The 14,643-nt window shown below is 33.8% G+C and overlaps 1 protein-coding gene across 1 annotated transcript; it reads right to left on the bottom strand.

Moving 5' to 3' along the window:
* Nucleotides 1-2,085: 2,085 nt before the first annotated feature.
* On the bottom strand, nucleotides 2,086-11,125 carry LOC147404837 (SUMO-conjugating enzyme SCE1-like). The gene is made up of 5 exons (XM_086440929.1): nucleotides 10,879-11,125; nucleotides 10,680-10,763; nucleotides 3,364-3,516; nucleotides 3,116-3,229; nucleotides 2,086-2,434 (listed from the first exon to the last, which is right to left on the bottom strand). The coding sequence occupies exons 1-5, from the start codon at nucleotides 10,945-10,947 to the stop codon at nucleotides 2,372-2,374; spliced, it is 483 nt and encodes a 160-aa protein (XP_086297055.1). The 5' UTR covers nucleotides 10,948-11,125; the 3' UTR covers nucleotides 2,086-2,371.
* Nucleotides 11,126-14,643: the final 3,518 nt, after the last annotated feature.

The raw sequence follows: 14,643 nt of genomic DNA on the forward strand, positions 1-14,643 counted from the left end.
ATTAGAATCTATTGGAAATGTAACAGTGTTGTATTGATTTTTGAGAAAACCAATACATTAAAACGATACAAGATTGTAAACTTTGCATACAATTTCATTAATGTATCATAGTCGTTATGGTGCTTTTACCACTTATTCCAAGTCCCGCCTTTTTGCCGCACTTAAGAATCATTGTTGAAGGTCTCTACCAAATTCAATGAGCACGGACCTCCCTAAGAAGACCAACCAAATCATATTAATCAAATTTTGGATTATAGGAGATTTATGTGGTTTTATAAAATTTCAGTTCTCCAATGATATTCTTGGAGATCGATATTATGGATGTATGATTTGAAGTTGTCTAGATCTCGAGAGCTTTTATTGTCCTATTAACTTTTTCGACAATACATATTCATGTAATTATGTATAACACACCAAATAATGATAGACACCATTTAATCTCCAATTATTCTAGTTGCAAAGAAATTATGGCTGAGAGAGGAGGATGATGATGAAAAATAAAACGCTTATCTTCTCCTGCCCTCTATACCCCTTGAATTCTATAATTGGTGTCATAAAAAGTTGGAGTGGCAATATAAAATCTCTTGATTTGTACACATCTTTTGTTTATATACAATGTCTCCTTGGCAAACCAACCACCAAAAACTCCAGTCCCTAGCCTGGATGGAGGAGGAGGAAGGTTGGCAGGTGGTGCCAAATCTCTTCATGGAGATATACTCATTTGTCATCACAAATACTAAGGATAAATTGTAGATGAGATGAGAGACTTATATCATGCAAAACTTGCATGCAGTAATAGATGTTTTAATGAAGAAAATACAAATATTTGAGAACATTGAAGTTCTAATATAAAACAGATAAGGCCAATTTCTACTTACACTACTCAGGAGTACAATACGATTAAATATGTTTCGATTTTATCTCGAATTTCAAGATCCTAATCCAAGAAGAGTATGGGGACGAGAAGACCAGTTTTTTTTTTTCAGAAAACGAGGATAAGAAGACAATGTACATACTATATCTCTCGTATGACTGGCTATTTTCTCTATTTAAGTTTTTTTGCTATTAATATTTGTGGACTAATGGGAATTCCTTTCTAATAATTGGCATAGAGCACGAGAGAGTTTGAAGTCTCAATTCTAATAATTGATATCAGAGCTGGGTTTTGGTGTCTGTTAAAACTCAATTTCAATCATGATAATTATAAAATTCACATTAAAAGCTATGGGAGGATCAGATGATTTTGAATATCTTCAAAATTTCATGACGACTATAAAGATTTTCAGATGCAATGTTTTAGGTGGGCATCAGTGAAGTAGTGTTAACATATGGGCATATGTCAATTGCAAGGAAATGAAAGGAGTGGATAATTCTTATATTAGACCAATAAGCTTCATCGCTTCTTGTATGCGTCAAGATCAGAATCGCTAGATGTTGGTGCCCAACTTGAGTCTATAGAAGACTGGTTTAATAATAGCATCGTGGATATATGTTCTTGGTCTACCGATTGTCGCAAACAAGCTCAGCATAGCTAGGCTTTTCTTCCAAGGACAGCTCCTTTTTCCCTCTTGTATTGAAAACTATGAAATGTAATGCACCTCACAAGAAGCTTACATCCATGCCAAAAGCCTTTGTAGTGCTAGGAGTTAAGACCCCAGATGATAGTGATATGATAATGTGTCACAGTTGCATAACCATTGGCACATTGATGGATTGAGTAAAAGTCTGAGCTGAGTTACAGGTATCCATGGGACATAAAATGTGCCAAATAAGTCCAGTAAAAAAAACGTCCTCAGGCTGTTGCATTACCTGGAAGGATTCATGTTGCAAATCTCAATAACCATCCATGTTCAATGATCACTTCCCCTTGGTTTTGCCTTCACCAAGAAAATTCCAAAAGTCACAATGTACCACATTATGTTCTATGGACTGATGTGCCTTCAATGCCTCCATGTAGGTGATCGGACCTTCTGATTCCAGCTTACCCACCAAGATACACATCAGGCCTCTTCCACATATAACCATCCCTTCCCCGACTAATTTCTTTTTTTTTAAAGTTAAAAAAGAGAACTGACAACCACATGCTGTAAGAACAACCTTAAGAAATTTTACTATGGAATGAGAAATCCCAGTAAATAAACATACTGTTAGATGGTTGAAACAAAGACAAGATCTGATAACAAAAGAGACCGAACAAAATACACACAAATCAAGCAGGGTTGTTTTAAGATTTGGTCTAAGTCACAAATTCTGTCAATTACCAATATAATGTCAAAAACATTTGACAAAGAACATGAACTAAGCAGTCTACACAAACATAAGGGAGACCCACCAGATATACCACCAATATCAATCAAAAGCAGGTGTCACATTAGATTAGAGGTGGGTATTGCTTGGCCTGCTGCCTGACCCTTTTTTTGTACTCCACGGGTTCCTGCAAATATCCATAATACATTATGCAGGGACATAGTAACAAAAAACTCTTCTTTTTTTTCTGAAAGTCTTGTTTAAAACGTGTTTTGTACCTCTAATGATTAAAAAAATGAAAAAACAATCGACTTAAAAAAAACATGTTTTTACGCTTTAAACATGTTCTTTAAAAATAGTAATAAGAATATTTTTTTTGTAGGCCTATGGTTAATTTCTATGGCCTAATGGTTGATTGTGATTTAATTCATAATGTTGTTTAATGTGGGATTTTATGATAATATCTTGAAATGATTTTTTAAATCTTTTCAATAATGAGTTATTTTGCTCAAAATATACATGGTTAGACTTGTTTTCAACGTAAGATTTATAATTACGTGTGAAAACATGTTATCATGCATAGATACTGAATAGTATACTTTTTTGCTAAAAAATAAATTGAAAAATTAAAATAAATTTCTAATATTATATATATATATATATATATATATATTACTTCTTATAATTATCATTTTTTTCCTGTTTCGTTATCATTTCTCTCTCGTCTTTTCCAAAGATTTCCCTTGTCATTTTAAACCTGTATTCCTACTTGGTGACTATGTGCACTAGTAACATTTTCAGCAATATCAGAAAGCAATAATAGGAATGGGAAGCTGAGCAATAATGAGAGAAAGAGGTGGTTGAGTACCTGAATGAACATATGATATCCTTCAGTCTGAGCAGGATCAGCAGGGTTCGGTTGGTCAAGCAAATCTTGTATGCCCACAAGAATTTGCTTCACCGTAATGGCTGGTCTCCATCCCTACACGGGAAAAAAAAAAAAAAAACATGTCTATCAATTGAGTTTGCTAAATTCCTTCACACATCTAAATCGAATCCATCAATCACCAACACTATCAAGCTCAAGCAATTGTAATGGCCATGGTGGGTACTCACACTGTCCTCATTGAGGATGGACAAGCATACAGTTCCAGATGGATAGACATTAGGGTGGAAAAAGCCTTGAGGAAACTTGCACTTGGGTGGTTTGCTAGGGTAGTCTTCACTGAAGAGGAGTGTGAGTGGGAAATTCCCACCTTCCCAGTCAGTCTGCAAAATAAACAAAATAAAATTGTCGATGCCACTTGTAAACCTGTTGGGAGAAGATATACTGATACTAAATTAATTTTATATATGAAATTCACATTTGGCTACAAAATAGTAGTCCTCTAGTAGAACATGCCATAAAACCTTCAGATATAATTCAAATAAAGAATGCATGCAAGATGGTTGTTTATATCATATAGAAACAAATATGTTACCTTGTTTGCTCAGTTCCTAGATAATTGTTTATAACTACGTTACCTTGCTCACTCAGTTTGTAGGGGTAGGCACACAGAATATTTTTCTTAGTTCAATTCGCTAGTTCAATTTTCTAGTTTAGTTTGCTTGTGCAAGTATACAATAATTCAAGCAAGAAAGTTATAAGTACAACTATAATGTAAATAAATATTAGAAAAATAAAAATAAAAAAAATACCACAATTAAACAGAAAAAAAATTCTAGATTTGCTTCTCTTTATATATAAAGGAAGGAAGAAGAAGAGGCATAATCGAAACTCGAAACAAATGCAATGTCCCTTTCAGCAATTGGTTCGCCTAACCCACAGACAAAATTCAGGGAACCAAAATGGTTTGAGTTTGAAAATTGGTCATCACGGTTCATTGTATTTCATGAAGCCAGTATGAACCGTACAGAGAACTGGTTCACTTTGTACGGTTCGCAGTTCGATGTAGTTGGAATGAACCTGCTAACACAGGTTTATACCATGCAAAGAGGACATGAAAATTTGTCAAAGCATTCCTTTTCGTATTTCCCAACATACTTGTGCAAATTAACTTGAAGAGTATCTCAAATAAACCTTGGATCCAAGCTTCCCTGAATAAAGAAACTCAAAGTTGGAACTTGGAACATATATTTCAGTTTTGTTAATATACTAAAAGTTATAATGCCATGGAGTTTATCAAACCAGTGTTAGATTGGGTCTTAAGTGTCCGGCAAGGAAATCTCCGGAAATTCCAATATGGCGGCATGACCGTACAAATATTAACTTATCATAAAACAGATCTTCTAGTTAGTACTATAGTAATTTGTGACATGTGAAGGAAACTTACAATCGGACAAATACTCAAGTAATATATCATACAGAATCCATGCACAAAATCTTAATTCATATGAGAAAAACCCATTTATAGGAGAAGATATAATCATGTTGATCTAGATAATTATATCAATGGCCCCTATGAAAGATAAAACATTGTGGGAAAAAGCTTGATCGAGTGACACTAAGCCCTCTACAAGTGCGCCTTTGAGACTCTATTCCGTTTTATTTTTTGGCCATCTAAAAAATGAACACAATTGCTTGGTTAGTTAGGATCAACAAATATTACTGAATTTTGAACCAAATAGTCATCTAGAGAGGGTTCAGATGTTGGGAAATTAGGATTTATAAAGATATTTACACTTTACAAGGAAATTTTGCCATCAAAATGCAAAACGGCAATATAACTCAGAGATTATGAATATTAGGCCTCACCTTTTGGTGGACCTACACACCAAAAGTAACGCTCAGAAATCATCAATCAGTTTTAATTTTAGGTGTGTAAGTCCACCAAGGGTAACAAGGTTAATTGGCCCAAAATGTGTTCCCCAAAAAAAGTGTTCTACAATTGTGGCAAATGATTGTTGTATTGATGTCATTGGCATTTCCTATGAAGAAATATCTTTCTTATTAGAAGATTTTTTTTTTTTTTACAAGTACAAATTTTATTGGAATGAAGACAAAAAGTCCTCAAAAAGGAAAGCAATACATGACAAACGATGATCACTCCCTAATTACATTTTCCCCTTTAAACATAAAGTCTTCAAAAAAGAAACCCCCAAAGTCCTTGAATTGCTTACACCAAAAGAAAAGTAAACAGAGAATATTGAAAATGATCTCATGCAAATTATTCTCCACCCCATTGAAAGTGCACGCATTCCTCTCTTTCCACAAACCCCAACAAATTGCAAAGGGTTGGGGACTTAGCTTCCAAAGAATATTCAACCTGCTACCAAAGGGTGATGATTCTCAACCAAAAAGAAGAGGGACAAGTGAACCAGGAAGACACCAAGTCACAATAAACAAGGAAAGGAAATGAGACCAAACCAGAAAAGCCACCTTATAATGAATGAGGACATGATCCACAGAATTACTATCAACTCTACACAAGCAACAATAATCAACAAGGAAAAGACCTTTACACCTAAGAAGAACAATTCTAAGAAGTTTGTTCAGCGTGCCAACCACAAGTAGGAAACTCTAGAAGGGGCCTTAGAAGACCAATGAAAGAAGAAGGGAACCACACCTCAAGATTACCTTCGAGTAACAAGTAGAGAAAGTTAACCTAGAAACGACCATTTGAAATAGCTTTCAAAATCCGACGATCCTCCCTATCCAGCTAAAGAACTGTTGAGGATAGTAAATCAACAATAGAAACAACATCCTCAACCTCCCAGTCATTCAATCTTCTTCTGAATCCAAAATCCCACGACTCACCCCTCATTAGGAATCAGAAAGGCAGGGCAGTCTTTTACTCAAGTATATGGAGTACAAGCCAGGAAACAAAGATTGTAAGGAAGTATCACTACCTTATTAAATATGGTAAATCTCGACAAAAAAAAAAAGGTTGGCAGGTGCCGGCACCTTAAGGTACAATGTCTAGCACAACAAAGACACATGTTTACCAAGGTAACACAGTATCAAACAAAACATTGGAAAACTTTAGCTGTGGGATCTTCAAGAGGCCCGAATAGGAGGTAAATAGAAATGGTAAAAAAATGTTTTGAAAACAATGTGGATCTAGATATACTACAATGGAGTAACAGGATTCATATTCCAACTGAATATAGTTGAAACAAGTTCAGATTATTCATAATCGTAAATGTATTTACCATAAAAGTAATTTTTAATATTACATATGGTATACTTTATATATGTATAAATAATATTCATGAACATTTTCAGAGTAAACCTTAAAAGTGAAGCACATGCTAAGAGAGAGAGCAAGCACAAAGAATGAGCACCCGAGGATGGGAGAATTGAGTGCATCGATATTTTTTAGTATTTTATATGTATTAAGTAATTACAAATTAGTTAAACTATACAACCCATATATACATAAATACTGATGTTACAATCAATGCATTAAAGATTTTATTGAATTTCAAGTGACTTCTCCCGATTGCAGAGAAATTCCAAGTACGACAATTAATAACCTGTTTAGACACAAATCTTCAGGATTGGGTGCTACATTTGGTGATCGATTATCTCAACAAACTCAACTCAACTACACTTAATTCATTATAAATACAAATTACTCAATTTTGTTACATAATTCTGACTACGGTTAAATTAAGAAACCAATATTAAAAACAAAACTTAAAGGTATCACCTAACCATCATTTTTAACACGTCCTATTGCTATAGGAACTGGAAGTGGAACGAAAGGTATGATCCATGCATATTGCTATGTATGTTCCATGAGAAAAAAACTTCATTCTCAATTCTACAAGAATTTTTATGAAAGCGTTCCATTTGCTTCTCTTCCTTGTTAAAAAAATAATCACAGAAATACATTTATCTATCCAACCATGAGTTAGATCGGCAACTACTCCAATACAGAAATAATTATGCACCCACTGTTTATATGCATGCCCATATAAGTTGAATCCATACATCCTATCCTAGACATTGGATTCCAAAGCATCCCTTTCTAGCTCCACCTTTTACTTTTTGCATTGGCATTCTTTCTAATCTTATTAAACAACACTAAAAAACAACCGATGTGTCATAAAAAAAAATTACCAAGGTAAGCATAGAAATTGAACTTAGTTGGGCACCCATGCCACACCAACAGTGTTTTTACATAATATATATGACAAAAGCCACCCAAGGTCCAAGAGAAAGGGACTACAAATGATAATAAGAGCTTCCACTCTTTTGGACTGGTCCTCTCCCCTTGCATAACCCGTTCTGGCTAAAGTACAAAACCCTTGTAACACTCAGTAAAGAATAATCCAACAATTTTCAAGTTGCAACTGAAAAACATTAAATATAGCTTTAAAAGTGGAGTCAGCACGTCAGAAAAAACTGTAGTGTACTAGCTAGCTAGCTTTTTTCCCTTTTGGTGGCTGCTACAGGTCGCATACGAATGTAGAGACTGTTCTCAATATACATACATTATTTTAAGGAACAATAATAAAACTACCATTAGTTTCTCTACTTTCTCTTTCCCAAAACAACTAAATAGTCTCTTGGCCTCTAATTACTGTCAAAAGAGACATTAGCCTGTATGGAGAGTATTAGATGCCTTGAGAGACTATGGCTCATAAATACACCTTCCAAAGAGAGAGAGAGAGAGAGATACAAAAGAATGATTTGCAATTTCCATATTAAGAATTTTCTTTTGTTTTATAGATATAAATATTGTATTAGATATTTCAAAAAGAAGATGTCGAGCTGACCTACCAAGTACAGTACATACATAGATACCTTACCCACTATACTTACATAACATCTCCCAACTAAACAAAAAGTCTTCAAAATACACACCATTAAACTCCTTAAGAGTTAACTTCAGAATAATAACAATCCAAGGACACTAATTATTGACCTCCAACATTGTGTGTTCCTTCCCTTAAAGAACTTGACAATTTGCATCATTGTAGATAGTTCAAACAATACCAAATGGGGTAAAACTCCATAAAAATCATTTCTCTAGCTAAAACGGCAAGGAACTTCCAGCTTTGAAATGAAGACTACCAAACAGGAAAAAAAAAAGTAAAATTGTGGGATAAAGAGATGAAACGGGACCAAATTTCCCGAGTAAAATAACAACGTATAAGCAAAATGATTAACAGACTCTCTGCTAACCTTACAAAGGGAACAATAATTGATACTCCGAGAATTAATCTGGTATATAGTTAAGATTCTATTTAATGCATCCAACCAAACAAAGAACGCTACCTTGGAAGGTATTTTGGGGCCCCATTGAAGAAATATGCACTAGGGATTGATAGTACGATTTGACCGAGCATTTTGAGGGGACAAGTAACTCTTTGGTTGTGCCAAAACACAACCAAATGAAGGCTAGTGGTCTCAAAATACACACAAATGTTCTTATTAACATGTAAAGAAGACTGATAAATACATGAACAAATGTTATAGAAGATATAAACTAAGCGGAAAATTACATCATCTCAAATCAAAATATAATGTAATAGTTCCAAATTCAACTGTACCAAAAAACCTTAAATGAATCCTAAAGACAATAAAGAAAAATTTCTATATGGAATTGTTACAACAAACTTCCCACATGATATAACAACATATTAACTCCTTAACCCAAGCACCAAGTAAAAAAGGAATGTAATAGACCCAATTGGCTTATACAATCTGTTCTTAAAACTTTTCAAGTACTACACTATCAAGTGCCCCATTGAAGTCTTATATTCACTATGTGCCTTTGTTTACCTGTTGAATTCATATGCATTTTTCAGGACACAAAAATAATCCTTTTATCTATCCCCACGGCCAAGCCTTACAATCGCCAATGCATATGCGTCCTTCTCCAATTCATATGCATTTTACTAGGTCCCCAAAATGATCTTGCTTGCAATCTTCAAGCCCAATTCATATGCATTCTACTTGGTTATTAGTATGTAACTAAGTAAGAAAAAGGCTTCTATGCGGCCAATGGTAGTTAAAAGAACCCATAAATTCTCACTGTATGCCTAAAAAACATTTTACGCTGAGGAAATTGGTGTTACTAAAAGTAACTTTCTTGGTAAAAAAACATTTAATCTGCTCGACATAAATGGGGAGCAGAAAGTCGGAATTACATATTGATGGTTGGTTCAATTTGAACCAACCATCTGACCATAACAAAATCCAACAACTAATGCCAACCCTAAAATGCATTACTGCTTAAAATTATTGGAACAACACTATGTTCCATGCCTATGCAACAAGGACATCGCACTTTTAGCATTTTTCCATATCGGTCACATATCAACACAATGAAACACTCTAACAGACACTCCAACTGGTATGCTATTGCAATCCTTTATTTTAATGATTTTCTTAATTAGTTGTATTAAGTTATGGGGTAAATAAAAATGTTCCGCTTACTTTTCTTATAAGTTGTTTTCCTTATTTTTATTTGGAAAAAGACTTGAGTTAAACATGCTAAATTTTGAATTATAATATATTTACAAGTATAATGAAAGAAAAAGCGGAGTACAAGTGGTTCGACTCCAAAATTTGGATTCCAAAAATTCCCCCACTTTAACGTTTAAACTTCATCTAATCAAAAGGTCATTTTGGTCAACAACCAAGAAAATTACAATCCCACGTACCTAAAATCATACTGGTTAGTTTTCAAAATTACAAAAATATATATTTTTTTACTATGTAACCTTCAACACCACCCTCCAATCAATATTTTAAATTCAAATAAGCCCTTCAGATACATACATGAGCGTCTACACATGCCACCTTCTAGTATATATATATATATATATGGATGTTTCAGGTCATATCCATGCCCTTGTTACATATTTCCTTACACTAGGGATGGCGACTTCTGCCTACCACAAAAGATCAGGGGGGTTCTAACCATAATCAGCCATCCAGATCTAAGGGTAGAAAGAATCAATCTTATTACTGTGACTAGAACAACACTAAGACCAGAACTTAATATCTAAAATTTAAGTCAATCACAGACTATATGGCATTTAATTAAGAGTTCAGTAAGTCCCTTGTAAGATACTCCAACCAATACGTCCAAAATCAATAAGACTCAACCAAATCGTGCCAAATTCTATAGATATTTAAATCATAGTCTGAATTTGCAAATCCAATGTTCAAATTCAACCTTCTTGATCCCAAAACACAACCTCTCTCCACACATCATTAATTAATACAAAAGCACAAATAAGTTAGCAGAATTACTAAAACAAAATGCAAAACAGAAACTGTATTTACGATTAAGAATTAAGTCCTAATGCCAAAAAAACACAACATCAATTTCACAACTTCTATGACTTAAAGATCAATCGAAACCTAATTATATTGCGATCCAAATATTAAATACAGAAATTCATTTAAGAAATCAAATAAAAGCGAGGTTTTTAATTTTATTTATTTAAGAAGCAAGGAAGAAGAAACTTACCCCAGGCTTACCAGGGATTGTACACTGCCACACCATCAAATTGACGGAACCATCTAGAGCAGTTTCTGGCTTCGCGACGAAACCCTAAAAATAAAACACAGAACAAAAATATAAAAAATAAAAAATAAAAAATAAAATAAAATAAATATTACATTTCTAAAAATTGGAACTTCGAATGAGGTGAAGAGTTAGTACGGACATGAGGATGATTCTTACGCCAGGCTTTGCGTTCTTCGGCGAGACGACCACGCGCTATGCCTCCCGACATGTTTCTCTCTCTCTCTCTCTCTGCCTCTGTGATTGAAAAATTTTCCCCTTTTACGAGGACTGAGAGGAAATGTTTCTGGAGCTACAATCCAGAACTCTTCTCAGGAGAGTCGGGGGGTTTTCCTTCAGTCTTCTTCGATTATACCAATGTGAAAAGAATTAGGTTCCCTTTGACTAATCATCGAATTCAAATAGAATGATTTTTTATTTTTGAATGGGACGGACTATGTACGTCCACTTCTTTTTTTTTTTTTTTTTTTTTCTTTTTTCCTGCATACACTTCAATAATGTGTAAATGCGGAAATACCCCCTGAATTTTATTACGTTTTATTGCATACACCCACCAAACATTCATCAAACAAATGCAATTTTTCCTTGCTATCGATTCCAACCATACAAAACCCTAGCGAAACATCCCTATTGAAAATTTTTATTAAAATTCAATCAAATTCGCATAATCAACCGATTTTCCTTCAATAATTAATCAAAAGATCTTGTTTTGATCCATTTGTAGGGATACTATTCATTAAAATCTAATTATTTTATTTACCATCATTTAGTATAATTAAGTATTTTGATGGATGAAAGTGAGTTTTTATCATTTATGTTCATCATCTTTTGTTCTGGGAATTATTTTTAATTGTTTTGCAAATGAATCATGTTAAAAATCGATTTTATCTTTATCGTTTGCATAAAAAAAAATTTCAAAATTTTCAGTACGTTCGATAAGCTAGGACAGGACTAATCAGCATTATTTCGGTAGGTACATACCGAACGTAATTTTTCCCATGAGATCCCTATGTAAAGAACTGTTTGGTATGTACCTATCGTATGAAAGCGTATTTTTTTATATGTTACTATCGAATTTATTGTTTTAGATCGATGGTTACATATCAAATAGTTCCTTCCATGGGATCCCATGTGAACAACATTCTATAAGTTATTACCGAACCTTTAAATAAGTGTTCAGCATGTATCAACCAAAAATTATTGAAACATTCGGTAGGTTACTATTAAATTTTAAAATAAATCAATGGGTGAAACTAACAAACAAGTTTTTGTTGCATATGCCCACAAGTACAATGGGTGTATGCAATAAGTGGGTGTATGTAGCAAAAAAGTGGGTGTATATAGCACATGCCTTCTCCAATTAGATATGATATTGGAACATCAACTTTTAATCACAACAAACCAATACTTTTGAAATTAAATGATTGGATACACATGAATTGGTGTGTTATAGGTAAAATTTGGTGGGTTAATAGAATCTCTCTTCCTGAATAAAGTGGAGGGGTTTTCCCAAAAGGGCGGGCTATATATACCAACTTTTTGTTGCGTACACCCACTTAAACTCTAAATATCAAAAACATGTAAATACGTAAATACTCTTTTGAGTTTTATTATATTTTACTGTATACACTCACCGAACAAACGCGACTTTTCCCTTCTACCGATTCAAAGCAAATCAAACCTTAGCGAAAAAACCTATTAAAGTTTAATCGAATCCACATAACCAACTGTTTTTCCTTCAGTAATTCATCAAAAGATCGTGTTTTGGTCCATTTGTGAGGATATTATTCATTAAATCTGATTTTTTTCACCATTATTTGGTATAATTAGGTATTTTGATAGATGAAAGTGGGATTTTATCATTTATTTTCATCATCTTTTGTTCTTGGAATTTCTTTTAATCATTTTGCAAATGAACCGTGTTAAAAATCGATTTTATCTTTATCATTTGCATCAATTTTCTTTTCAAAATTTCCAATTCGTTCGGTAAGTCTGGATCAAACTAATCAACATTATTTCGATAGGTATATACTAAACACATTTTTTTCACATGAGATTTCCATGTAAAGAACTATTCGATATGTACCTATTGTATGATAACGTATTTTTCGGTATGTTTCTACTAAATTTATCATTTTAGATTGTTAGTTACATACTGAACAATTCCTTCTACGGATCCCATGTGAAAAATGTTTGATAGGTTACTATTAAGTTTTAAAATAAATCAGTAGGTGAAACTAGCCAACAAGTTTTTTTGCATACACCACAAGTACAATGGGTGTGGGTGTATGTAGTAAGTGTATACAACAAAAAAGTGAGTGTCTATAACGCGTGTCTTTCCCAAAACCTGCACAATGTCAAAATTTTAATTCTGATACACTGTTCATTTTAATTTCCAAAACAGGTTTTTCCGGTGAATTTGTCACTTTTATAATCAACGAATTTGCTGATAAATTACTAGGGAGATCGTTGATATAACAAAATCACTGGTATTTTATCAGCAAATTCGTTGATAACAAAAGTGACGATTTCATGAATTCGTAGATTATAAAAGTACGAATTCACTCCAAAAATATGATTTGGGAATTAAAATGAATAGTGTGCCAAACTCGAAATTCCATCATATTCAGCGCACGAAATGGATATTCACCCTAAAGTGGATTTAGAGAACTTTAATTTCCACACCAACTTTTATTTATAACACACTAAATAAGAATAACCAAACTAAAATGAAATAAATATATTTGTATTTACAAATTGTACCTATAAGCTTGATAGAGATTGGGCAACACTTTAACAATGTAGAGATTTTCAAAGAAGTGGTGCTGACATAACTTCGACTATACGGAAGGTTGGGAGGCTTGTTAGCTTATTGACGAGGATGGTTGGGGGGAAGTGGGCAGTATTTAGGGATTTTTTAGAAAAGTTTTCATTGTGTAGAGAAAAAATGGATGATAACTCAAGAGAATAGGGCAGGGTTACGACTATGCAGGAATTCGAGATGGCTTAGCAACTAAGAAAGTTAGGGGAAAGTAAGCAGTGTTTTGAAAGGATTCAAGCAAGATTTCAAAGGTTGAGAGGGCATCAAGAAAGCAATGATGCTTTCGAACAAAGCAAAGAGGCAAGGGAGAAAAGGGTAGGTGAGAGCAAGAGGGGGAGAAGCTTCAAGCTCAAGATGTATGGAATGGAAAGTGCGTCCCTTTATATAGTGTTGGACAGACCAACTTTGAATTTCAATTTTCCCATGCCCTAAAGTTGAAGAGTACATGCAAAGGGTGAAAAGAGTAATAAGGGCAATTGGCTGATCATTCAACACTAACCAAATTGGCCTTGCAGGTTGGTCTAGATACTTTCTAGTCAAATTTGCTTGATTTGACTAGGGGTGGTTGAGGTAGTTAGAATGGGCTTGGGCATTTGGGTCTTGAACAATTCAAGGCATCAAGTTCCTTGAATAACTAATAAATTCGTTGAACTTACAATAAGCAAGGTTTAAGTCCAAAAGACAAATCTGCCAATACTCAATATTTTTAACAATTACTTTTAATCTTTACTATCTTTGTAGGGGCAATTTTTGTGATCACCTTGAAATCTGAGTTCACTTGTGTGCCGAATCTTCTTTGGATCATCCTTGTTTCCTGATACATAGAGCCTCTGATGCCTAAGTTAGATCCTACAAAAAATTTGATAGAGTTTTGTAAATAAAAATTATGTACCTTTTGGTATGGCCCTTCTCCTCTACTTATAGAGAAGGAACCTCCATCTTCCATGTTTTTAATCTTATCCCCTTCTATTTTTGGATAAATAGCATGAGATTCCTAGATAATAGAATATACTAAAAAAGAGGCCTTAGCCTTCGAAGGTCGATTGGATCGGATGAAGAAAGAGGCCGAGAAGAAGGAAGAATTAC

This window comes from Akebia trifoliata, chromosome 4 (assembly GCF_017979445.1).
Source record: "Akebia trifoliata isolate Shusen 1 chromosome 4, ASM1797944v1, whole genome shotgun sequence".
Taxonomy (NCBI): Eukaryota; Viridiplantae; Streptophyta; class Magnoliopsida; order Ranunculales; family Lardizabalaceae; genus Akebia; species Akebia trifoliata.